The sequence below is a fragment of the Myodes glareolus genome, chromosome X (assembly GCF_982192425.1).
Source record: "Myodes glareolus chromosome X, mMyoGla1.1, whole genome shotgun sequence".
NCBI classification, from domain to species: Eukaryota; Metazoa; Chordata; class Mammalia; order Rodentia; family Cricetidae; genus Myodes; species Myodes glareolus.
In genome coordinates this window covers 1942214-1966799 of record NC_142053.1, presented here as the reverse complement: position 1 = coordinate 1966799, position 24586 = coordinate 1942214, and the positions used below count along the sequence as shown (strand labels likewise).

The 24586-nt window shown below is 43.3% G+C and overlaps 1 protein-coding gene across 3 annotated transcripts in view; it reads right to left on the bottom strand.

Moving 5' to 3' along the window:
- Positions 1 to 241: 241 nt before the first annotated feature.
- Positions 242 to 24586, bottom strand: part of Mecp2 (methyl-CpG binding protein 2) — a 73234-nt gene continuing 48889 nt past the window's right edge. For all 3 annotated transcript variants that reach the window (XM_085684866.2, XM_085684867.2, XM_085684868.2), the window contains 2 exons: positions 11177 to 11527; positions 242 to 10181 (listed from right to left, as the gene is read on the bottom strand). In XM_085684866.2, coding sequence (XP_085540992.1) covers positions 9089 to 10181; positions 11177 to 11527 — 1444 coding nt within the window. In that variant the 3' untranslated portion in view covers positions 242 to 9088. The remainder of the gene's footprint in view (positions 10182 to 11176; positions 11528 to 24586) is intronic.

Below are 24586 nucleotides of genomic sequence, written 5' to 3'. Positions count from 1 at the left end.
CTAGGCACACTCATCCCAGGACTTCCTGTCACATGTTAGTGCAGTGTGCCTGGGAAGCATTGACACAGAGCAAACTGAGGAAGATTCCAAGGAGGCCAGCTTATGAGACAGGCCTCCCTTCCCTCCCATTTCAGTACTGAGAGGCTATTGGGGGTCAGGGATAGCTGGATCAAACCCACCATCATGCTGTCAGGTGAGCTGAAAGGGACTGCTGACTTATAATGAAAGCCCAGACCTTGAGTCACTTTCACAGAGAGGTTTATCGAGAATGCTAACAGCACAGGATACAGTACTTCCCAACAAAAGGTGCAAACGCATCACTTAGAAAGGCATGCTGAGTATTCTTTGCTTTCACATGTATTAAAAAACTTACAAAAATAAAATAAAACCACGTGCTGCCCATCTTTTCAAATAGTAAAAGAACCTTATGAAAAACCACTTGATTTTACAACAAAAGACACAAACGGACATTTTTATGTAAATTTATAAGGCAAACTCTTTATATAATAAATAGGTTACAGGGGTTCAGTGGGGGTGTTTGAAACGTATACAGGTACATTCAGACAGGTTTACTGAAATGGTACAAATTTCCTTAATAAATTGCCTTTTGTTTTTAAATATATCAGTGCTTTCAGTCATTTGGCTATACACAAAGAACCTTTTTTTTGAACACTACAAAAAAGCAATCAATATTTTGTTTTTAAAACGACCTACTTATTTTCTAAAGTAATTGTCCCAAAACACAAAAACTGAAGGTGAATGCGACAGAGGGCTTTTCAAGACTGACCCCTCCAGTTATGTCTGTCCTGGATCTCTGTGTCCTGTGTGCCTGCTCCTAAACTCAGATGGGCTTTTTGAGCTGGTGCCAACATCTTTCAATACAGGGTGACCTGTTACTGGCTGCACTGTCCTACAGATTGCACCCTTCAGGCTGGCAGAGGGGAGTGCAACATGGATTTAGGAGGGAGCATGTACCCTGTCTGGTTCTTCCAGCTACTAAATGCCATGGCCAACTGGTCACTACAGGTAGTACTATCCTCACAAGAGGCTCTAAGGGAGCACAGGTCTGTTCCTCTTATATGAGCCTGAAATAATGCGTAATGAGGAAAACAGTTTTACTGAAGATGTTTGCCATGGAAAGAGAAGAGGGAATCTCACACCCAGCTTTTGTTGGGATTCAGAGGACACTAAAGGAGAGAATCCTCTGCCATCATTTTATTCCCCCAGCAAGGTGGAGAGCCAAGATATCAGATTAGTACTGTGCACTAGGGGACAGCATGGGGTGTGAAAGGAGTGTATTGATAAGTCATGTACCTGAAACATGCTTTGGAGACAATAATGGCTACTGCCTTGGTTTATCCAGGAAGAGCCTTCTCAGGTAGGGAGTGGCTAATTAATTTTCTGTCTCCTTCCTAAACTGTGTCCTCAGTGGGGCATCTTCTTGAAGCAAACGCAGGCCCAGCCTTTCCCCACTCAATGAGCTCAGCTCTGCTCTTACATCCCCTCCATGCCTGGAAGAAACTGACCTTGTCTTTTTTTTTTTTTAATTAACAAGAGTAGTAATAATCTTGGAAGGGGAAATCCAAAGAATCCACTGGGGTGGAACAAAACCTGGTTTTACTGATTTTGAAAATGGCAACATATTAACTTCAGTCTCTTGACTTGGAATGAGAATCCAGTGCTTAACTTCTTGGTGGCTTTTGGCTGATATGAGCAGGAATCATCTCTTCAGATTGCCCCTCTTGTCTTAGTCACCAATCCCCTCCCTTCAAATGCTTTGTTTTAATGAAAAGGTGTCTAGAAGCATTTGTCTCTGGAACAATTACTTTAAACATAGTTACAATACAGACTTCAGTTCAAACACAGAAGAGATTTACTTAGCAAAGTTCCTTTTACCCACCAAAAATTACACAAATAGAAGCCTCAACACCACAGTTAAAGAGGACCAATAGAGAAAACCTCATGTTTGGAACACAAAAGGAAGAATAAAACCAAACCAAACCCAAACAGAGAAACCCCAGAAAGACAAGGAAAGGGCAAGGAAGGAAGAGGAAGGAGAGCAAACACAGCACACGTTACAGTGTCCAGGTACACAGGGAGCCCAGCACAAGGAAAGGGCTCGGCACACATTGAGTAACAGTCCTGGTGATATTTGGTCATATATTCATCAACTACTGACTCTGGAGCGTCTGTTATTAATTGAAGCAGTGACAAATCAAATGGAAAAGGAGGCCATGGTAGCAAGGTAAGGAGCAGGCTTCAAGTTCTGCAAGCCTTTTGCACTCCATTGTCCAAGCTGCCCAGAAACATTGAACCAGGTGGCCTGCTCCATCCAGGCAGGGCTAGAGGTCACCAGGTGAAGCTAACTTGGGTGCTGATCTCACATCAGCCATAAAGCACTCACATGGTCACCTACTGGCCAGTGGCTAAGTATTAGCAGCAACAACCCTCTGGTTCCTTCTGCCCCCATCCCATGCTGACTGGGGAATAATGTTGTGATGCTCTGCTAATACTGATTGCTCATTAGATAAGGTCCTAGAATAGGGTCTCAGAGGTTTCCCCAGCCCATCTTCCAAGAGGCACAAGGGTAGCCCAGCCACCCAAAGGGCCTACAAAATATCTCTGCTATATTCTGGCCTCATAAGAAGCAACAATGAGGAGGGTAGGGTGGAGGTGTAGGACAGATTTTGGCCCTACTGATTGTAATGCTCTCTGCTTTGGAAGAACAAGGTTCTGGATTTTTTTTTGGGGGGGGTTGGAGGGTGTCTTTAATTACTTAAGAATGATCTTTTTGCAAAAAGAACTGTTACGGCTAAACTGTCTAGCAGATATTGCTCATCAAGAATTGTAAAAGCAAATGCAGTTACTCATGGGAGCAGGGAGAAGAGAAAGGGATATTTCTGGAGTTGTCACTACTTTCTGGAGGAGACCCATTGGACTGCTGGATGTGATTCGGGGGTCTCTGGCATTCAACCTGGTATAGCTAACAAGTTTAGAGACAGGTCAAGTCTCCTATTTCCTCTCCAGTCCCTGGACTCGGCAAAGTGAGGAGGGTTTTTGAAATGCCCCGAGCCCTGCTAATTGGGGGAAGCCTGCCAGACTTACTACACACAGGCTCACCCTGGCCAGGGAAGGGTGGAGAAAATTGGGCCACCACCATGCATGCCAGTTCCCCACCGCTAGAAGTGAGGACTGAGCTGTGCCCACTAAGTTCTGAATTTCAGCAGGTAAAGGGAGTGCACCTTCTCCCCGCTTGCCATGCTGAAATGAACTGTTCTGCACCCAGAATCATGGGGGCCCCTTTCACGGCAGAGGAGAAACAAAGTACAAAACCTGGGTGCAGCCTGGAGCTTCCTTCACTTAGCACAGGGAAGCCTTTGAAAGAAGTGAGGAAAGATCACAGATCTGCTTGGACTGAAGAAGTGACCAGCAGATGTCTTTTTTTCTTTTTTTTTTCTTTTTTATTTCCCTTGTCCTACTCTATGGTTATCAGAAATATTGTAATTAAGCAACAGGTATAATTTCAAAAGTTTTTTTTTGTGTGTGGCGCCACAAGCAAAATGAGTTTATAATTGTGCAATATACAGATATATATATATATATATATTTAAATTCAACTGCTTTGTGAGTCTAGTTGGTACATAAAGTAAAAATAGGAAAACTAAAAGCAAAACTGAAAAGCAAATCAAAAGCCCAGAATAGAAGAGACAAAGCAGACCTATGCATATAGTCTATAAATTTATAATCAGGGTCACCAGGAAGAACAGCTTTGCCACTTGACACACAAACAATGCAGGGAGAGGGACTATCAGTGGGCAGGAGCCAAACCTCTTTGCCTTTTCACTGCATTTTCTCTTAGTGCTAAACAGGACCTGATAAAAGATGAGAGGAAGAGCAAGGAGCAAAGGTCATTTGCAAGTTGCCCAAATGTTCTTAAGATGACACTTAGTTCCATGAGTGGCTGAGTCCTGCTTGTGCAAAGCCTGAGAGCCTGTCCTTCCTCCTAGATAGAGCCTTTTGCATTGCCTGTCTGCCTTTCTTGTTCTCCCTTTTCTACTCTATGGGTTCTCATGCTTCCCTAGTGGGAGGCTGGCTTAAAGAGGCAGAGAGAGGCACTGGGGTAAGTTTAGGAGGGCATGCCAAAGTACTTGCCACACAGCCATTTCATCTATGCCAAGATCCTGAGGGAGGGCTAGGCAGAGTGCAAGAGATAGTAGGTCCCAGGGAGGGATACTCTGTAGGCAGCAGACCCTCCCTAGTTTATGCAGTAGTGCTGGGGTAGGCTCAGTGAAGATGATCAGAGAGAAGACACTTTGTGATGGACCTTCTGGGTCATTGACAAGTGTTCCACTTGATACACCAAGAGCTGGTTTCATGAAGCTTTGGCATCTGGTAGGCCACTAACCTCCATACCAGCAAAGGACAAGGTCAGAAGTGATATCCTGGGGTCAGCTACCCAAAGAGGCTTTCCAATAATAATGTCTCGAATCTCAAGAGTCTGCCAGTACGACCTCCACAGATGTAGGAGTTCCCTTTGCTCAGATCACTCACCAGAACTAAATATTTTTAGGTTAACATTATTATTATTATTATTTTTTGCAAAAGCCTCCTCTTATTCAGAACCATCAAAATGTATTATTGGGTTTTTTTGCCAAATGTTTTCAAGGTTTTCCTACTAAATAGTTGAGAACTAGTTTCAGTGTTCAATTTTTCCCCTTTAGCATACTGGGGGAGGCAGTATCCTAGCGATTTGTAACAATTAGACTAAGCTTTTTCTAAAGATTAATACAGTACCTAAAATAGAAGGGCATCAAAATGGAGAGAATCAACTCTCTTCAGAGTTTGGCTGGTTCACTGAAGCAGAGAATAGGAAGGAAGAGCCAGAAGAGGATGTGAATGGAGCAGAGAGCACTTGGTTCAGCATAGGGCATTCAATGCTGCATCTGCCCTAGCCTCCTTCAACTTGGGACTTTGCTATGCCATGGTCCACAGGGGCTCTAGAAACTTTTTTCTCCAAGTCTCAGCCATCCGTCCTAGAATCTGTAGTGTGAACCTGAATCAGCAAACAATGGGGCAAAGATATAGGCCATGAAGTGATGTACAAATGTTTTCTTTTAGAACTGGCACCTGTGACCTCTCCTCAGCCAGGAGAGCCTGGCTGGACTTCTCTTTGTGGTTAGAGAAGTGCTATAGAGCTCAGGCAGCTGGACTCCACTTGAATGGCATGAAATCTGGCTGGTCTCATCTGGTCAGTTCCAACCCTTTTGCTCGTTCCTGGCTGTGCTTGAGCCACTTATTACAACTTACTTAAAATTCAGAAGTCCTATTAGCTCTAGAAACTCTTTCCCTACCAAACTTGGTAGTAAGTCTCTGGTTATTGCCTTCTTTTATCACTGTTGCAGCAAGAACAAGCAGGGGGAAGCAGCAGCAATTTGGGCCGCTTTGGTTCCCACTTCCAAAGTTTGTGGCTTCTAGTCTGTTGGGATAGCACTAAACAGAGTTCTCTGTACCCATGCTGGGATCACAGGCTACGTTGCCACTGATGGACTAGGAGAGTTGGTACTTTTAGATCTCCCCTGTGCCTTTTGATATGGAAATACAGCACCAGCAGAAGGCAGCTGTACTAGAGGCTGGCTGTGACCAAGAGTTCTCAACTCATTACACTGTCAAGGGCAGCAGTTCCACTGGTTAAGTCAGACTCAAGAATGGGCAGGAATGGGCCAGGATGAACATAGTTGGAGGATATACAACAATCTATTTGGGAGAGGTAGTAGTAACTAACAACAAGAACATGGTAGGGAAGATTGGATATGACTTTAAAGATACTCCAGGTACCTGAAAGCTGTTGGTCAGTTCCTGTATTCTTTACATATCCAGTGAAAGATGCCACCCAATCTTTACAATATTCAAATACATCAAAAGCAAGGCCATACTCCAGGTCTGAGCCAGACACAGCTGGTGAGAATCCTATGGCTTTCCCTTTCTACCTCCTGTCAACCTGACTGCAAGGCAAAGTCAGCATGAGCGCCTATATAGAGTCCCTAGCTGACAGGGCAAAAAACCCACCAAAATTGCCCACTTAAAGTAGACCGACTCATGATGCCCTTACTTGGGGATGAGGGAATGGGGAAAAAAAGCAGAAAGCCAAAAAAAAAAACAACACCAAAAAACCAAAACCAAAAAAAAAAAAACCAACAAAAAACAAAACAAAAAAAAACCCTAAGGAGCTGCAGGCACCACCACCTACAGTTTTGAAACCAGCTCTAAGGGAAAGCTGGGGAGTGAGGAGGCTGAAGATGGGGATCAAATTAAAGAAAATGGCACCCGAAGTGCTGCAATCCCAACTGTGAATGTCTAATTAGCCTAAATTGTCTTCCAAGGATGAGGGATCCCCAGCCTAAGAGTCACATTTCATAAGACTAAGTAAGTATAACATCATAACCCCCAGCAAACCACAATAAACAATTTGATGTCAACCTGGCTAGATGCTGTGAGGGTATGGAAAGGTGTCCTTGGGGAGTGTGAGGCCACTGCAGGGGTGGGGTGCAGTGGGGGCCCGCAGGGGCCTTTTGTCCTTGGAGGAAGCCTGGACCCTCAAGAGTCCCTCTTCTGACTCCTCTTCCCTTTCTGGGGAGGAATCAGAACCAATGCTGAGGATCAACAGCAGAGCAGGCAAAATGATTGCCCGACAGGAAGTTGGTTGCAAGGTTTGCATGTGTAGCACAAGGATACAAATATGCAAGAAAGCCCAACTATGACTGCAATCAGAATGGGGCAAAATCTCACTTAGTTCTAACCATTCCAGAAGAGACAAACATGGTTTTATCTTAAGCTATCAATTAGAACTGTCAACTATGGTTCCTGATCACTAAAGACTGGCAAGGAAGTGCTAGATGATTTCTATGATGTTTCACTCTTCCATGATTACACCGCAGTAAAGAAGCTGGGGAACGGTAACGAAAATACACAAGACAACACACACTTGACAGTTCATGGCAGCAGCTCACATGGGACGTGCCTGTGGGTGTTTCTGGAAGCATAAGACTGCTGTCTCATTTGCTACTTTGATAAGGTACTTCTCAGTTGGACAGATTTAGATACGAGATATCTCTGTAAACACAGAAAAGGATATACCAATATGATGAAGATATGCAGCTAGATAAGGACTTCCTGAACAGAGGTTAAAACTTTGGGATCCCAAATAAAAACTGATCAATTAAAATCCCACGGCAAAGCCAAGCCTATAAAATCCACCATTACACTTATAGAGCAGAGATTGAAATATGGGGTGTGCTGGCTCCACCCAGTCCCCAGTGAGCAAAAGGGAAATACTTCCACTAGAAAAAGACTTGGCAGGTGTTTATGTCAGAAAAAGAACAAGGAGCCCTGGTGTCACTCCCTGCTCAAGTCCTGACAAGTGCCTTACCACACTATGCTTGACATTAGACTTCTGGGTGGGATCAAGGATAGTGGGCAGGTGCCCCTGTTGGGTCACTCAGTGATTCTGGCAGAACACAGGGGGCCTCTGTATCTCTTTCAGCTACCACATGTGGCCCAGTTTCTCTAGCCCACTTTTCTAGAGCAGAAAGTGAAAAGGCTCATTGTTTAGGGTCTGAAAAGCCTTTTGACGTTTTCTTAGCAAGGAAGAAGCTACCTAGGGGAGCAAGAGCTTACTGACCTCTTGCTCTTCAGGTTAGGAAGGACTCAGCAGAGCCCAGCACTTGCTCAGGGTTAAAACATGATAGCTGGCACTGGCAATGGGAAGTCAAAGGGCAGGGAGAATCCTAGGGCTGTGGTTGGGCACTGAAGTTGCCTGGAACAGAAGAGACAACTAGGAGCTAGGGGAAGGAAGATGGGGAAGAAACGAAAGCATGAAATGGAAGGAAAGCAGAAAAGGAAGGACAAAAGAGAAAGCAATCAGGAAGTCCTTATAAAATTGCAGCAAACACTTAGAGTTTCGGAGCTTCGTGGGAACCCTATGCGCTGAGCCCACTTTAAAACAAGCGCAGGTATATACAGATCCAGGTAGTTCTGAACACTGCCACGTCTGGTGGCTTGTGGGACAAAGTGTCACCATTTCAAGCCAGTTTGCTTTCAGAGCATCTGTTTGTTTTGAAGTGGGAACATGAAGACTCAATAGTGCAAATAATTCTACGCTGTCCCTAAAGGAAAACTGTAAAGTAACTGGAAGAATATTTTTCTTTCTTCCCCCATACCCCTTGTTCCATCCACTAAGTCCTTAACTATTAGTCACAGGCTGCTCTTGTTCTGTGGCACTAGGCCTGGCTTGACCCCCACCCAGCCTGCCTGTGCCCTGTCCTGCTGCCTCCATGGCACCTCTTTAACATTCTCTAGGAGAGCATGTCTTATGAACAGGTGATGACATTTCACCCTGGGTCATCCTCTTCTGTGGCTCAGGCAGTCTACAATCTAGCAGTTCAGGACTCGCTCCTAGCCATGCCAGAGATGGATCAGACAGGTACCACTTTCCTGTTTTTCAAAATAACCGTGTCAGTTTTGAATTGGGGTGGGTGTGGGGTCAGACTTGTGCCACCATAGTTCTAATCATTGGGCTACAATCACTGGCCACCTCCAGTCTTCTCTAAAGAATCCAATGGTTTTTCCTGCCTCATACCTCCCAGTCCCTCAGATTGGGAGCTGGGATGGTGGAAGAGTCAGGGAAGCTATGGACAGGGCATCAATGGCACCAAAAATGGGAGTGTCCTCTCAACTGCTGTCTCTAATGAGCACACTGGGGGGAGGGTGTTGGAGGTGCCTGGTCAACAGCTTGTCTGGTCAGTAGTATCTGCAGCAAGCCTTGTTGAAGGAGCCTAGTTTAGAAAAGTGCAAAGCTACTTCTGGCCCTGGTTAGGTCTTCAACCTGACTGTGCTTGTTGGTAAGAAAAACATCCCAATGCTCCAACTACTCCCACTCTGAAGCCACGAAACTCTAAGTTGACTGAAAGAAAAAAAAATATTTTTTATTTCAGTTAATCGGGAAGCTTTGTCAGAGCCCTACCCATAAGGAGAAGAGACAACAGCTGCCTTTATTCTTGTTGGTTTGCTTTGCAATCCACTCTGTGTAAAGTCAGCTAACTCTTTCGGTCACGGGCGTCCGGCTGTCCACAGGTTCCTCTCTGTTTGGCCTTGGCATGGAGGATGAAACAATGTCTTTGCGCTCTCCCTCCCCTCGGTGTTTGTACTTTTCTGCAACTGTGGCGGTGGTCGACGCGACCATGGGCTGAGTCTTAGCTGGCTCCTTGGGGCAGCCATCACTCTCCAGCGAGCCTCCTCGGGGCATCTTCTCCTCTTTGCAGATGCTGCTACTCAAGTCCTGGGGCTCATGGGGGCTCATGGGGTCCTCAGAGCTCTCAGGCTCAGGTGGAGGTGGGGGTGGGGGTGGGAGCAGTGGCATGGGGGCCTTTGGGGACTCTGAATGGTGGTGGTGATGATGGTGCTCCTTCTTAGGAGGTGAGGAGGCACTGCTGCTGCTGCTGCGTCCCTTGGGGCTGCTCTCCTTGCTTTTTCGCCCAGGGCTCTTGCAGGTCTTCAGTCCCTTCCCACTCTTCTCGCCAAGGGTGGACACCAACAGAGGCTTCACCACTTCCTTGACCTCAATGCTGACTGTCTCCCGGGTCTTGCGCTTCTTGATTGGAAGCACGGTCTCATGCACAGACCGTATGGAAGACTCCTTCACGGTTTTCTTTTTGGCCTCTGCAGCAGCAGCTGCCACCACACTCCCAGGCTTTCTGCCACGTTTCTTAGGAATGGCCTGAGGGTCAGCTTCAGCTTTTCGCTTTCTGCCAGGGCGTTTGATCACCATGACCTGGGCAGAAGTGGTAGCCCCACCTCCCTCACCCTTTCCTCCAGGAGATGCTTGGAAAGGCATCTTGACAAGAAGTTTCCCAGGGCTCTTCTCCAGGACCCTTTTCACCTGAACACCTTCTGATGCTGCTGCCTTGGGTCTCCCAGTACCGCTCCCTTTGGGGCGTCCCCGACCCCTGCCAGTTCCTGGAGCTTTGGGAGATTTGGGCTTCTTAGGTGGTTTCTGCTCTCTCCGGGAGGGGCTCCCTCTCCCAGTAACCGTGAAGTCAAAATCATTAGGGTCCAAGGAGGTGTCGCCTACCTTCTCAAAGTATGCAATCAATTCCACTTTAGAGCGAAAAGCTTTTCCCTGGGGACTGCGGAGGCAAATGGAGAGACACAAACAATAGTCATTTTTTTTATGACAACTTAAGAGACTGAGGTAGAGAAGATGGTATTGACAAGCTTTCTTATAAGATATTGTAAGTGAACAAGAGTCAAACTGAAGAAGAACTGAGATGACCTAAAACTGGAGGGCACAGATGGTCAGATGCAATGCACTGCTGCATGGGTAGAAATCATGTAATCAGGAGTAGTGGGTACCTATATAGCTTGTTCAAGAGCCAGAACAGCTGGACCTAAAAGCCTCAGAGGACCTGTTTACCTCTAAGTCCACTCCTCTGTACACCCTGGCTTCTCCACAATCCAGAAACCAAAGGGATCAGGCCTGGGCTGATTCTGTTGGTTGGTGCCCAGACCTAATCTACCATCAAAATATTCCTGCATCTGAACCGAGGTATAGAATCTAGCCTCTTTGCAAACCCATTTCAGTGCAAAGAGCTTTCCTCGCCTTTCTTAGAGTTGAAGATTAAATAAAGCTACCCACAAATACTGGGGAAATTTATAGTCTTTCTGGGATCATTTATTTAAGGGGGTAGAGCTGATATACTTCTTAGTTGCTCCTTTAAACCTCTGGCTCTGGAAGTTACTCTGCTTTAACAGAAACCACTATGAGGTCAGCCCAAAACTGGACAAATGCAAAAGGAGCAGTTGGAAAGGCACACAGTCAGTTTGTGTCCCTTTCTAGAGGCCCTGCTAAACAGCACACCTTTCCCAACACTGGTTTAGAGGCAAACAGAAAAAAACTTGACATGTGGCACAGGTAAAGGACAAACTACTCTGAAGCAAGGAAACAGGGTAGGGACCTCTGTAGTGCTTTCTGCTTTCTGAAGGTATCTGGTGTTGATGTTAGTTTTTAAGTGTCCTACAGGTAGCTACAGAGCTGTAGTTTCAATGAATCCTTGTATCATTGAATCCCTCCCACCCATTTGGCTTTTCCTGATCCATAGACACAGGACTTGTTCTTACTTACTTGATCAAATATACATCATACTTTCCAGCAGAGCGGCCAGACTTCCTCTGCTTAAGCTTTCGTGTCCAACCTTCAGGCAACGTGGGGTCATCATACATAGGTCCTCGGTCACGAATGATGGAACGCCGCTGTTTGGGGGAAGCAGAGGCCTCTGGCACTGCTGGGGCAGAGCCTGAGCTTTCTGATGTTTCTGCTTTTCCTGCCTCTGCTGGCTCAGCAGAATGGTGGGCTGAAGGCTGTAGAGGCTCATGCTTGCCCTCTTTGTCTTCTTTCTTGTCCTTCTTCACCTTCTTAAATTTCAGGGGCTTGTCTTTGAGGCCCTGGAGATCCCGGTCTTCTGACTTTTCCTCCCTAAAGTATTAAACAAATATGTAAGTATCACAGAAAACACAGTTGCATGCAGAGTAGTGAACACAGGCAAGTTTAGGCATCATACATGAGATCCCTGGCTACTGCATACTCAGATCTTGGTAACTTCCCTAGGATAATGTATCCTTGGGTCAACCTGAGGCCCAAAGATTTCTTTAGAAAAAGTCAAATGCACTTGACTTTTATCATACTATTCCAAACCCTAGTTCTAGTGCTGTGAAAGGGGCATATATTTTTCTCTTGAATTTAAGCACTGTAGGGTTGGCTTTTCAACATATCACTAGCAGACATCAGTTTATAAGTTACACCTGTGGGCCCCCTGGCCCACATGACAAAAGGCTCTCCACTGCTGGAAAAGGAACTGCCTACCATAACCTGTTTTAGGATTTCAACCCCCCTAAAAATTGCTACACAGCAGTCATAAAAGAGCATATAAAATTGGAATTGGTCAACCTGAGCTCCAATTCTGACTTTGTCATTTTCTTTTATTTCTTTTATCTATTTTGTCTGCATGTACCACATGAGAGCCTAACGCCTGTGGAGGCCAGAAGAGGGAATTGGGTTCCTTGAGACTAAAGTTACAGATGGTTGTGATCCAGTATGTGGGTGCTGGGAATTGAATCCAGGTCCTTGGGAAGAGCAGCAGCGTTACCTTCTGAGCCACTGCTCCAGCTTTATGACTTTGCCATTCTCAAAATAAGGACCCCAGTAAGTGATTTCAGTAGTGTAGGCTGCAGTTTCCTCATCTCAATGGTAGTTAATCTCATCTGAGAGGCATCCTTTCTGTGAGAATTATGGACAAAAAGGTCCCAAGGCACTGTATAATTATTGCTAAATCAGGCAAACAGCAACTGCTGCCTAGGGTTCCAGTATAAAAAAAGGGATCCTAGGTCATATGCATCTTTACCACAATATATTCCTTACCAAGAACAAGTGAACAATCGCCTTATTCTCAGCAGAAACAGAGGAAAGAGAAAGGTATAATTATAGAATAATTGCCATATTCCAGGACAGGACACCTGCCCATTCTTACTTGTGGACAGAGGTAGCTCCTTGTACAGGTTTTGTTTTTTCTTCGTGGGGTCCCTTCCTGTACACAGTGAGTACCCCTATGATTACAGAATTTGGTCACATTGCACTGCTTGCACCTCTAAGCTACAGGCTAGACTAAGGAAGGTTTGGAAAGAAGTAGCATCTGCCTATTGGTCTAAGAGTAGGAGAATTGGAAAGTAAGTCCATGAGGCTGTGAGGTGCATCTGGAAGCATTGTGGTCTGCTCACAGTTCAACTTTCAGGCCTGGCTTATAAGGAAGCTCTCAGTGACAGAGGAAAGGAGGGGTACTTACTAGCACAGCTGGCAAGAAAAAGGCCAAAGTGGTATAGAGCAGGTACTTATCACTTGCAAAGGAGCCTTTTGAATTATCAGGACTGCTTCCCTGATTCTGAACAGTACCTGAGTTTGAGAAAATCACTAGACTAACAGGACAAGTTGGCTTCTTTGGAACTCTCACTTGTCTTCTGAAATATGTTAACCACCACAAGGTCAAACATAAGTCACATGAGCAAAGGAACACCTTCTAGAAATATACCCAGGGAGATACCTCTGGAAATGCCTAACAAGACAGGTATGACAATTTTCACTAAAACTTTATTTTCACTAGCTAAGACTGCAGGCCTTTTCAATTCGTGTCACCAAGGAGACTTGGTGAATAAACTATGGGATGCTTATATAATGCAAGGTTATGTAGCTAGGGAAGGATGAGTTTCTGATCTTTTTTGAAGTAAAATAAACAAATTGCAAGTATGTTTACCATATGGATCTGGTGTGCAGGATTGCAGGCTAGTCTAGGATAGGTAAGAACAAGATAAGAGCCCCCGCTGAACACTTCTTGGAATACAACTGTAAATGTTAACATAACTAAAAATAAAACAAAAGTAACAAAAATATGCTATTATGATAGATATAAATAGGAACAAAGAAGCCTGAGTATATTACCAAACGTAATATATTATACAAAAAAAAAAAAGACTCCAACTTCTGACCATAGTGTTCCTGTAGTGGGATATAAAAGCCAACAATAATGTTCCAGGGGTAGTATAGACATTAGACAAACTCAAAGGTGAAATGGGTGACTCTGGTTCTGGGGCATCCTGTGGTGCCAGTAAAGCTGGGGATGGGAGTACAAAAACAGAGCATGGGTAAGTCAAAAAAAAAAAAGTTTTAGCAATAGCCTAGGCATGGACAAGGATGTAGGCAGTAAAGGACTTGGGATCTGTTTAGGGGAGAATCAACAGAGCTCAATGATAACAGGGCAGAACTAAGTTAAGATTTGTGTCAAAGTCTGGGCAGGCAGCAGTTCCAGTGACTGAGAAGGAAGTCTGGGTGAGGAACATATACGTAACAGCATTTTTGCAGCTACTAGCTACAAATGGGGGAAGCCCCAGTAGGATTTTATCAACCACTGTGATGCCTTTTCCCAGAAGGAAAAGTAACCCATGATACCTCTCCCTGTATCAACAGCAGCTCTGGGCTTGCTCTTTCTTGCCTCTTCATTTGGAAATCTTTCATCCTGTAGGTTAAACTGACACTTCTCAGGGGCCTTCCCTACTTCTGTCCCTCTCTTCCTGTGTCCTCGAAGTAGAGCATACCACCTCTACCCTCCATGAATATAAAATATACCATTGTACACACCAATTCCTGTCTCACTGCTCTAGTCTCAGTGCCTGACACTTAAGAAACATATGCCATGTTAATAGTCAGTAGGCCAACAGAATGTTACATCTGCTTCTTTTGATGTCTATATCTCTCTGACAAGATTAGTTAGTAATTAGTTGGTAATTAGTAAACTAACCAGCTAGGTTAGTGCTGAAAGTAGGTAGGCTTTGAGCAAATGAACAAATGGGGAGCTTAAGAGCTAGCAGAAGTGTGTTGTACATCAGTGGGTTGGAATTGACAGGAGATGAGGTTGGAGAGATCCCTGAAGGTCTGAGAGTTACAGGGCAGTAATTATAAAAGATGATTACAACAGTAGTACTGCTCAGTTTCCAGTAAATGTGGCACACAACCCTCCTGTTGAAACACCTAAACATGTTGAACCAAATAAATAGCAAAGACATCACAGACTGTCTTAAACATACCTACAAAGAAGGAAGGAATACACAGACTAAAGAATAAGAAGACTGAGGAGACAGAGCATCTGAATGCAACACTAAACCCTGGATTGGATTCTAGTTTTAAAGGCACTAAAAAAAAGGCATTAACGGGACATTCAGGGAAATGTGAATAAGGCTCTATGTTAGCTCATTGCTAAACTTCCGGAGTGTTGTAACTATGCTGTCTGCTCTTAGGAAACAGGCTTAAGTATTTATAACTGAACATCATAACAACTTCCAACTCTCAAAGGGGAAATGATTCAGGGGTGGAAGGGATATGTATAGCGTCGATGTGATAATATGTTTCAAAAGGGGAAATGACATCAATATCAGAAACTCTACTTGTTTATGGCCATTTAAAAAAGAAAACATTTTTTGGGGGGGCAGAGTCTCTCTATTATGTAGCTCTGGGGTTCCTGGAAGTCACTATATAGACCAGGCTGACCAGAGATCCCCTTGGCTCTGCCTCCCAAGTGCTGGGATTAAAGTATACCACCAGACTCAGCCTGATGGCATTTTTTTTTAATGGTTATGCTAGGCAGTACTCTACCACTGAACCATTTCCCTAGCTCCAAGAGTAGTATTTTGAAGTAAGATTCTTTACAAAGAGAATGCCTTTGTATTACACAAAGACAGAAAGAGAAACAACTGAACTTAGAAAGCAGAGGCGGGAAGATCACTGCAAGCTCTAGATCAGGCTGCATATTACATACATGGTGAGCCAGGGTAGCAAGCACCACATATCCATACACTGTTTTTTATTTTTCAGAGACAGGGTCTTACTATGTAGCTCTGGCTGTTCTGGAACTCAATACTGTAGACCAGGCTGGCCTTGAACTCACACAGCTCCACCTACCTCTGCCTCCCAAGTTCTAGTATTAAAGGTCCACAAAGCTTGATTGTTTTTTCTTTTTAAAGCAAAACAAAAAGAAATACCTAGAAACATTGTCAAAGCACTTTCTTTTAGTAGCTCAAACAGCAACAACACTATACTGTATATGGTGAAGCTGCCACATGGGAATGAATTGATGTAAAGCTACAGTCTTCATGTTTAAGAAAAAAAACAATGCCAAAGGTAGCTAAATCTAGGCTCCCAGAAACTTGCTTGCCCAGGAGTTAATAATATCCAGGACCTTATGAAGCAGCCCAAGAAAGCAAGCAGGCTGGTTATGGTGAGAAGGGATGACTGCAGTGTGCTACGGTACTATAGACAGGGTCTCAGGAAGTACAGGCTGGCCTGGAACTCTTGATCACCTAATTGCTGGGGTTATAGGTGCATGCCACATTCAGCTTTGTAACCAGAGTGAGTCTGCTTGCTTATTTATTTATAATTATTTATTTGGATTTTTAGTCAAGATTTCTGTTTAGTTCTAGCTGTCCTGGAACCCACTTGGTAGACCAGGCTGGCCTTGAACTCACAGAGATCCACTTACCTCTGCCTCCTGAAGTGCTAGGGCTAAAGGCCTGACTAGAATTTTATTTTTTTTATGCTTATATATGCTGGTATATGTGTGTACAAATGAATGTGGAGGCTAGAAGATAATCTTGAGTATCATCATCAAGAATGTCACTCATCTCTTACTGGCCTGGTACTTGTCAGGGATCATCTTGTCTTCATCTCCCCAGTGTTGGGATTTCAAATGTGTGCTATCACATTCAATTTTGTATACAGCTTTTTGAGAATTAAACTCAGCTTCTCCTAATTATGAGGCAATAACTTTACAGACCAAGCAATCTTCTAGCCCCTGTAAACAGAATGGTTTTTATTAGTGAGCTCTGGTTACTACTAAGTCATATATATTTGCACTGGTTCTACCCTAGTTTTTCCTTTAAAACCTCATGTTTTTGAGTTGGAGATGTAGCTCAGTGCTAAAGCCTTTTGTGTAATGTTACTGGTTTAAGTCTCAGCACTAAAAAAAAAAAAGAATTACTGCCCCCCCCAATGTACATATCACATTGGAATAGAGAGGCTCTGACAGATATTACATATTAAATATCTATTACAGCCCAAGGCAATGTTCTTGGGTAATAAAACAACATTCAGTGATTCCACAGCTAGGATGCCTTCACTGGATGCAGCAAAGGAAAAAGTTAGAGAAATCTTGTTGCACTAGGAGGCCAAATCATTATATCCAGAGGAGTTGGAAAGTGAGAATTACCTGAATTTTTATAGTGACAGTTATCTATAGTAACCCCATTTTAGAGACCCTCAAGGCAAAACCCGTATGCTGTGTTCTGTACTTAGTAATTTAACAGGGGCAGTCTAAACCAGTCAAACAATGATAACAGAGGAAGGACTACTCATAATCCCTAAGGCTTTTAAATTTAAAAATAGGGGAGGAAGCTGGGAGTGGGTAGAACACACACCTTTAATTCCAGCACTCCAGGAGGCAGGTGGATCTCTGAGTTCAAGGCCAGCCTTTTCAACAGAGTTCCAGGACAGCCAGGGCTGTTACCTAGAGAAACACTGTTTCTGTTACATAGAGAAACCCTGTTTCAAACACACCACCGCCACCACCATGGGATAAGGGTTGGAGGCATGTTTCAGTAGCTTAGTAGAATGCTTGTCTAATATTCATCTGTCTGCTCTGTGTTTAATCTCTAGTACTACAGAAAGAAGGGAGCTGAGCGTGGTGGTGAACACATAATTTCAGTAGTCAGGAGGCTGAGATAGAAGGACTGTAAATTTAAGGTTAACTTGGATTATGCAGAGAGACACTGCCTCAAAGAAAACAAGGAAGATGTGCTGGTCAGTTTTATGTCAACTTGATAAAAGCTAGAGTCATTTTGGAAGAGGGACTCTCAAATGAGAAAAGATTTTCAATTGAACCTAGCACAATTCATGCCCTCTCTTGTATGAGCTCTAAGAAATTTTCAGCAACTTAGCAACGTTCTAGGTTTTCCTAATTTCACTCATGTGTGTAGTAGGCAAATTTCAGGAGAGAGTGTTTCTTAGCATCTTTCATTTCTAGTTATCTCATGGAGTGATGTAGAGTTAAAAAAGCATACAAGGTTATCATGGACTTAGGGCGCAGGGTAGAGGCCACTTCCCCACAGAACAGTCTTGGGGTCAGAGAACAAGATTCGTTTCCTTACACCAGTTGCTTTCATCCTACAGTGTGATTTAATTGTTGTACTCAGTCCTTTTCACTTTCAGTATCTGCTGTAGAATCTCTGATTCAGGGAGGCTTCTCTGCATGAAGTAATATAAAGGCAGCAGCAATCTGAAATGACAGCTTCAGCTGTTTAAATATCCATGAAATCAAACTGGCAATGGAAGAATGTCTTATTGGTCTCTAAGGAGGAGGGGAAGAGTTTCTGCTTGAAGGCTACAATGGTACAGTTTAAGCTTCAGCTGCCTGCTCTAAATTCACTATGCATTTTAAAGTCTCTTCTATAGAGAAGATCCAAGAAACAACCTATGTCTTGAAAGGCCAAAAGAAATATAATGAAAGATTTAAATCTTTCCATATTAGTAAAATTTAGTCAGATGAAACTGAGTTGAGTGGATAGAAGTCCTTATGTACATGATGTATGGTATGAGTCTAAGCTGTCTTTATTTAAACATATTTAAATGACTATTAAAGACTATTATATATTCAAATATATTTCAAACATTCAAATGTAAAGATTATATTTAAGTTGGATAAATGTGACGTGATGATTTGGTATACATAGACATTATATAATAAAGGATGGACTTGAACCTGAAAAAGAAAACCACTAAAAGAAAAAAAACAGTTCTTGTGAAATAAAAGCAGGCCACTCCCCAAATAAAGGTAACCAATTTTTATAGTACATCTCACTTTTAGAAGTGTATAAAATGAAAATCTAAACACAAATCCACCATACCAATTAAAAAAACAACAAAGGTGGGCGATGGTGGCACATGCCTTTAATCCTAGCACTAGGGAGGCAGAGGCAAGCGGATCTCTGTGAGTTCTAGGTCAGCCTGGTCTACAAAGCGAGTTCCAGGACAGGCACCAAAGCTACAGAGAAATTCTGTCTCGGGGAAAAAAAAAACAAACCAAAAACAAACAAACAAACAAACAAACAATAACAAGAAAAGCCCGATCTTAGCAGTGAGTGGTGGCATGCATTTGTAAGTAATCCCAGCACTTGGGGGGCAGAGGCAGAAGGACCAGAAGTTCAAGGCAATCCTTGGCTACACTGTAAGTTTGAGATCAGTCTGTCACAAACAAAAACAAAGAACACAAAATTTCTGCAGTGAAAGTCTTGACAATGCCTCAAGATATTAAATATGGAGTTCCTATGACCTAGCAATTCCATTTTGAAGTACAGATCCCAAAGAACTGAGAATAGGTCCACAACATACTTATATGCTAATGTTTGCAGAAGCCTGACCCCCAAGAATCAAAAGGTGGAAGCAATTCAAGTGTCTACTGATGGATGAACTGAGAATAACCTTTTAAAACAATGGAAAGTTACTCAACCTACATATGGAAGGGAATTCCTACACAGTATCAATCACATGGATGACATGCCTTGAGAAAACATCCTGTGAAAGAAGCCAGACACAAAACTTGTACGCCAGAAGAGGCAGATCCCATTACATATGGTTGTGAGTGTGGTTGCTGGGAATTGAACTCGGGACCTCTGAAAGAGTCAGTGCTCTTAACCTCTGAGCCACCTCTCCAGTCCCACAAAAAATTTTGAATGAAGGTTTTGAATACAAGCTGTAGCCCAGGCAGGCCTCGAATGTGCAATTATTCTGCTCCAGCCTCCAGAGTAGCTGAGATCACTGACCTATGCCACTAGGCTCAGAATGAATGAACCATACTTTTATGTATATGTGCATATAATTTATGACGACCCTGAATTTCTGATCCTTTTGTCTCTATATCTCATTTATATGGTGCTGGTGATTGAACTCAGGACTTAATGTATGCCAGGCAAGCACTCTACCAACTGTGTCATATCCCCAATCCCACTTTTTTTTTTTTCTGGGACAGGGTTACTCTGTGTAGCTCCGACTGTTCTGAAATTCTCTGTAGACCAAGTTGGCCTTGAACTCAGAGATCCACCTGCCTCTGCCTCCTGAGTGTTGGGATTAAAAGCATGCGCCACCACTGCCCAGCCAATTAAAAAAAAAAGAAATTCTTGCTATGTAGTTCAGGCTAACTTACCATTAGTGGCATTTAGCAATCATTACTACTATCCAGTTCCTGAACATTTGATAACCCTCAAAGGAAACCCTGTACTTCTAAGCAGTTGCTAATTATTCAAATTATTTTCAGTCCCTGACAACTCCTAATCTCTTTCTGTTTCTGAATCAGCCTATTATGTACATTTAACTATCAGTGACATCATAAACTGTGTGGCCTTTTATGGCTCTTTTCTTTCATATAGCATGATGTCTTCAAAGTAGCATGGATCAGAATTTTATTCCTTCTTATGACATAGTAATTTCTTATAGATATACCACTTTGTGGGGCTGACAAGATAGCTTGGGGAGTAAAAGCACTTGCTCCACAAGACAAGCATGAGAAGCTGAGTTCAAAACTCTGGCATCCATGTAAAATACTGGGCATGTCTGCACATTTTTAGAGTAATCCAGGGATGACAAATGGCAGTAGGTAGAGCCAGGAAGCTCACTGAAAAACCATGTTTCAAGAGAGTAAGGCCGAGAGAGAGAGAGAGAGAGAGAGAGAGAGAGAGAGAGAGAGAGAGAGCGAGAGAGAGCGCGCGCAGGACATCCGATATTCTCTTTTAGCCTCCACACGTGCACTTGGGGCACACAGATATGCATACCTACATGAAGACACTCATGCACCAAATAAATACACACACCATTAAAAAAGTTCCATGACTATCCACTGATGGACATATAGGTTCTTTTCATCCTTTGACTATTATGAATAGTGTTTCTATGAACACTCACATATAAGTTTTATGGCAAAAATCCTTCTAGAATGCTTAGTAGCCAATGGCATGGTTTAAGTAGAAGTCATACCACAGCTAGGCATGATGGTACATGCTATTAGAGTAAGATTGCCATGAATGGTATGTGTTGCTCCATTTCACTTACTTAACTCACTCGTTAATCCAATGTCCCCCAAACATCTACATGCCTTGTCCATGCCACACTTGGACCAAGACTCTACCTGCATAAATATCTGCTGTTGCTTTTTTCTTGTATGGATGGTGTTCCAAAACAGCAGCTCTGATAAAATAAAATATAGATTATCAGGAGCAAGGGAAGACTAACCAAGTACCCAGGAAAGCTCTAAAACAGGGATACAATGGTCACAAATCTGGTAAAAGTCAAGGGATCCAGGTAGGGTGTCTACTGTCTCCATAAATGAGATAAGGGAGAAAAAAAAAAGCCAGACCCAGTGCTTAATATAAAAGTTTTCATTCAGTGTCTCATTTCTTCCTCTGAGAAGCCTGCTTCTTTAGCAACTTTTATTTTCTCACTTTCCCTTGGGCTTTTGACAAGGGTTCTCCTTTTACACTTCTGGAAGTTAATTTAAAAATGTATTTATGTGTATGTCTATGTTGTTTGTGCATGTGTGTACAAGTGTCTGCAGAGGCCAGAAACTGGCACAGAATTCCCTGGAGTTGGGGTTACAGGAGATTGTAAGCTGCCCAATGTGGGTGCTAGAAATTGAACTCTTGTCCTCTGCAAGACTGGCAAGCTTTCTTAACTGCTAAGCCATCTCTCTAGAGCTCTGTATTAAGTCTCCCTAACCCTAATACAACCCTAAAATTGGTCACTGAGCAGGCAAGGCAAACGATAAAACAAACAAACAAACAAGCAAGCAAGCAAGCAAGCAAGCAAGCAAGCAAGCAAGCAAGCAAGCAAGCAAGCAAACAAACAAACAAGACCAGAGCTGCTCCCAGCATTGAAGTGGTACAATCAGGCTACTGCAAAGTTCTGGGGAAGGAAAAGTTCCCTAAGCAGTATGTCACTCATTGCTTAAGGCTAAATTCTTCAGCAGAAGAACTGAGGAGGTCAAGGGTGTGGGGAGTAGTACCCTCTGTCCAGGTAAACTTGAAACCACACAGGGAAGTAGATTAAATGTTAACATTCTTTTAAAAAAGTGGTTTAGGTAGTTGAGAAAAGGTCAGCTCTGGCTGCTTTGAACTTGTGCTTCTCAGGCTTTCATCTCTCAAGTGCTAGCATAGGCACACTTCGTTGTTATGTATATTTGGGAACAATAAAAAAATTCAGTCAATTGTGGTACACTCCTGTAATCTAGCACTAAGGAAGCTAAAGGAGAAAGACTGCAAGTTTAAAGTCAGCCAGGGTAAAGAATAAGATCTTGTCTCAAAAATCAACCCCCCCCCCCACACCCCAAAACAAAACTGACAAAGCCACCTTGGGATGCCTCCTAGACCCAAACAACTCCCTCAAGCTAAAAAAGTAACTTGAGATTCAAAATGGCTACTCGGTGGTCAGAGAATTCCTAGAGGTTGGAAGAACAGGTGTGAGTTCAGTTGGCCAAGAACACTCTAAATCCTTCTGCCAATCTGGCCCAGGCATCTGGCATTGCCTCTGCAATTCTGCCTGGAGAAAACATTGGCCAGCACTGTGGCCACTTTGGCTCTGGAGCTCATCTGTCCTGCATCCTTGCCTGCCCATTCCTCAGGTGATGGTCACTGGCAGAGCCTAATCCATATCCATGTACAAGGCCCAGGAGTTTTTTTTTTTTTTGCTGTGAAGGGCCAGATAGTTAATGCTTTCTACTTTGATACAGGCTCTGTCACAACCACTGAACTTAAGAGTTGAAGCAGGACTACAGCCAAAAGCAATACATGAAGAAATGATTGAGCTGAGTTCCAGAAGAATTTTCTATGCAAAACCAAGCAGTGGAAGCCAGGTATGGTAGCACAAAACTATAATTCCAGCATTCTGTGGAGACTGAAGCAGCAGGATCAAAAGTTGGAGGTCAATCTGGGCTACACAATAAGACCTTGTCACAAATAAACCAAACTAAATCAAGCAGTGAGCCAGAGCTAACTCTTGGGATGTGGCTCACCAGCTGCTGCCTTAATTGAAAAGCTATTTAATAAACAAACAGTTGGCATTCTCATTGATTATAGAGGTTACTTGGCCTTCCATCAAACTCCTAAAGTGGGGTGAGAAGTTCCCCAAACACATATTGGTACCTTGAGACTGTGGATTCCCAGAAAAGGAACAAAGAAACAGTTTTGTTAAAGACTGAACATAATGCCAAGAAGGAAGAAGACTTGCCACTGGTCATAACACGGTGTAGGTTCACTGGAGACTGGTAAGACCACTTCATGGAACACAGGGAGATATAACCCTTTATATAGTGGACTACAGGAGGTGAGGGGAGGGTCTGTGAGCAGAGAACTCTGGAAAGAATTTGACTAAAAGGGGAAGCAGAGACTGGACAGAGGCTGAAGAGCATGTGCATGGCTAAACAGGAAATTCTAAAACACATTTTTATGGTGATGAGCATGATTCATAAAAGGAGGGAGGACAAATGAAGTCCCAGGGACATGAAACAGCAACAGACATAAGCTGGTAAGACAGGAAATCCTTGTCATCAAGGGGCCTGAGTGAGACTTTATGGGTGAAGCAGTTTCTAGTCAGGACAAAGTTCAGTCCTTGAGTATGAAGATGTGTGGCTGAGGTCATTGGAATAGAGGTGGTCAAGAAGATGGAGAGTCAGACACTAAGAAGGCTGTTAACATGTGCAACAGTCACCTGCCGAATGAGGGACTGAGACAAAGAGACAGAGACTATCAGTGTAAAGATGTTGAGAGTCATAGCCCTCCTGCCTCTAAGGTACACAAGATAGGAGACAATCAACGAGCAGCTGTTGAAAGAGGATGGGTGTGGGTTCACAGAGATGGGGGAATCTAACCCAGATAGAGAATAGGGAAAAGGCTAGAAAGAAGAAAGGCAAGGGTCACATTATGGGTTTTGATGTCATTCAAAGCCAAGAAGGTACACAGCACTTGGGATTAAAGCAGGGTAGAGAGATCTGACTATGCAGATAGTGTGAAATTGTAGGAAAGCTTAAAATACCACAGGAATTCTCAAGAGGGGGTTTGATGCAGGACAGTGGTAGGAGTCAAGAGAAAGGTGGGATAAAGAAAGGAGCAGTGTGGCACAACCTAGCAGCTCCCTGGATATTGGTTTTTTAGGGAAGGACAGAAGACTCTTGAGTCAGCTTGGGGGACTGTAAGCAGAGTATATGTTATCTAGTTGTGTGTTCTTATTTACCTAGCTTGTTTTGAAGAAGGCGGTGGTAGGGCAGGCAGTATTTGAGAAGAAGAGGAAGAGTACAAAACAAAACAACCTCAACCCAAAATACCTCCAGGAACTAAAATTTGGGTCAAGAAAGGGCACAAAGGGTAGGGAAGAAAAGAGAAGGTAATGAGGGAGGAGGAGAACAAGCACACAACATATGCCTATATGAAAATATCATAAAGAAACCCCATTATTTTGTAAAATTAATACATACTAATAAAAATATTGGTAAAATCTGACAAAATGCATTCTTCATTTAAGTCCCATTCTACCATAAAGCCTAACAAGTTTTACTTCCTTTCTTTCCTTTTAGTGCTCTCTATCACCACCTAATGGGATGTCAGCTGAGACCCAAGTCTTACAGAGGGACTGATTCTGACAAGAGGCTGAGGATGGCAGCCAGGCCCATGCCTGTTTTATGTAAGGTCACAAAGCAGTTATTAACCAATAGCAAGGGCTGGTGTCACTACACCAAGTTCTCTGACCATGATGGTATTGAGCTACTAAATGTTTGTAAGGACATAGGGAGAAAGGAACCCTTCTTTATACACTTGTCATAGTTGGGGTTACTACTGCTGTGAAGTTTATTTCATTGTGTTACCCAATGTTAAGAGTAAGATGTCTTTATTACAATTTCTGAAA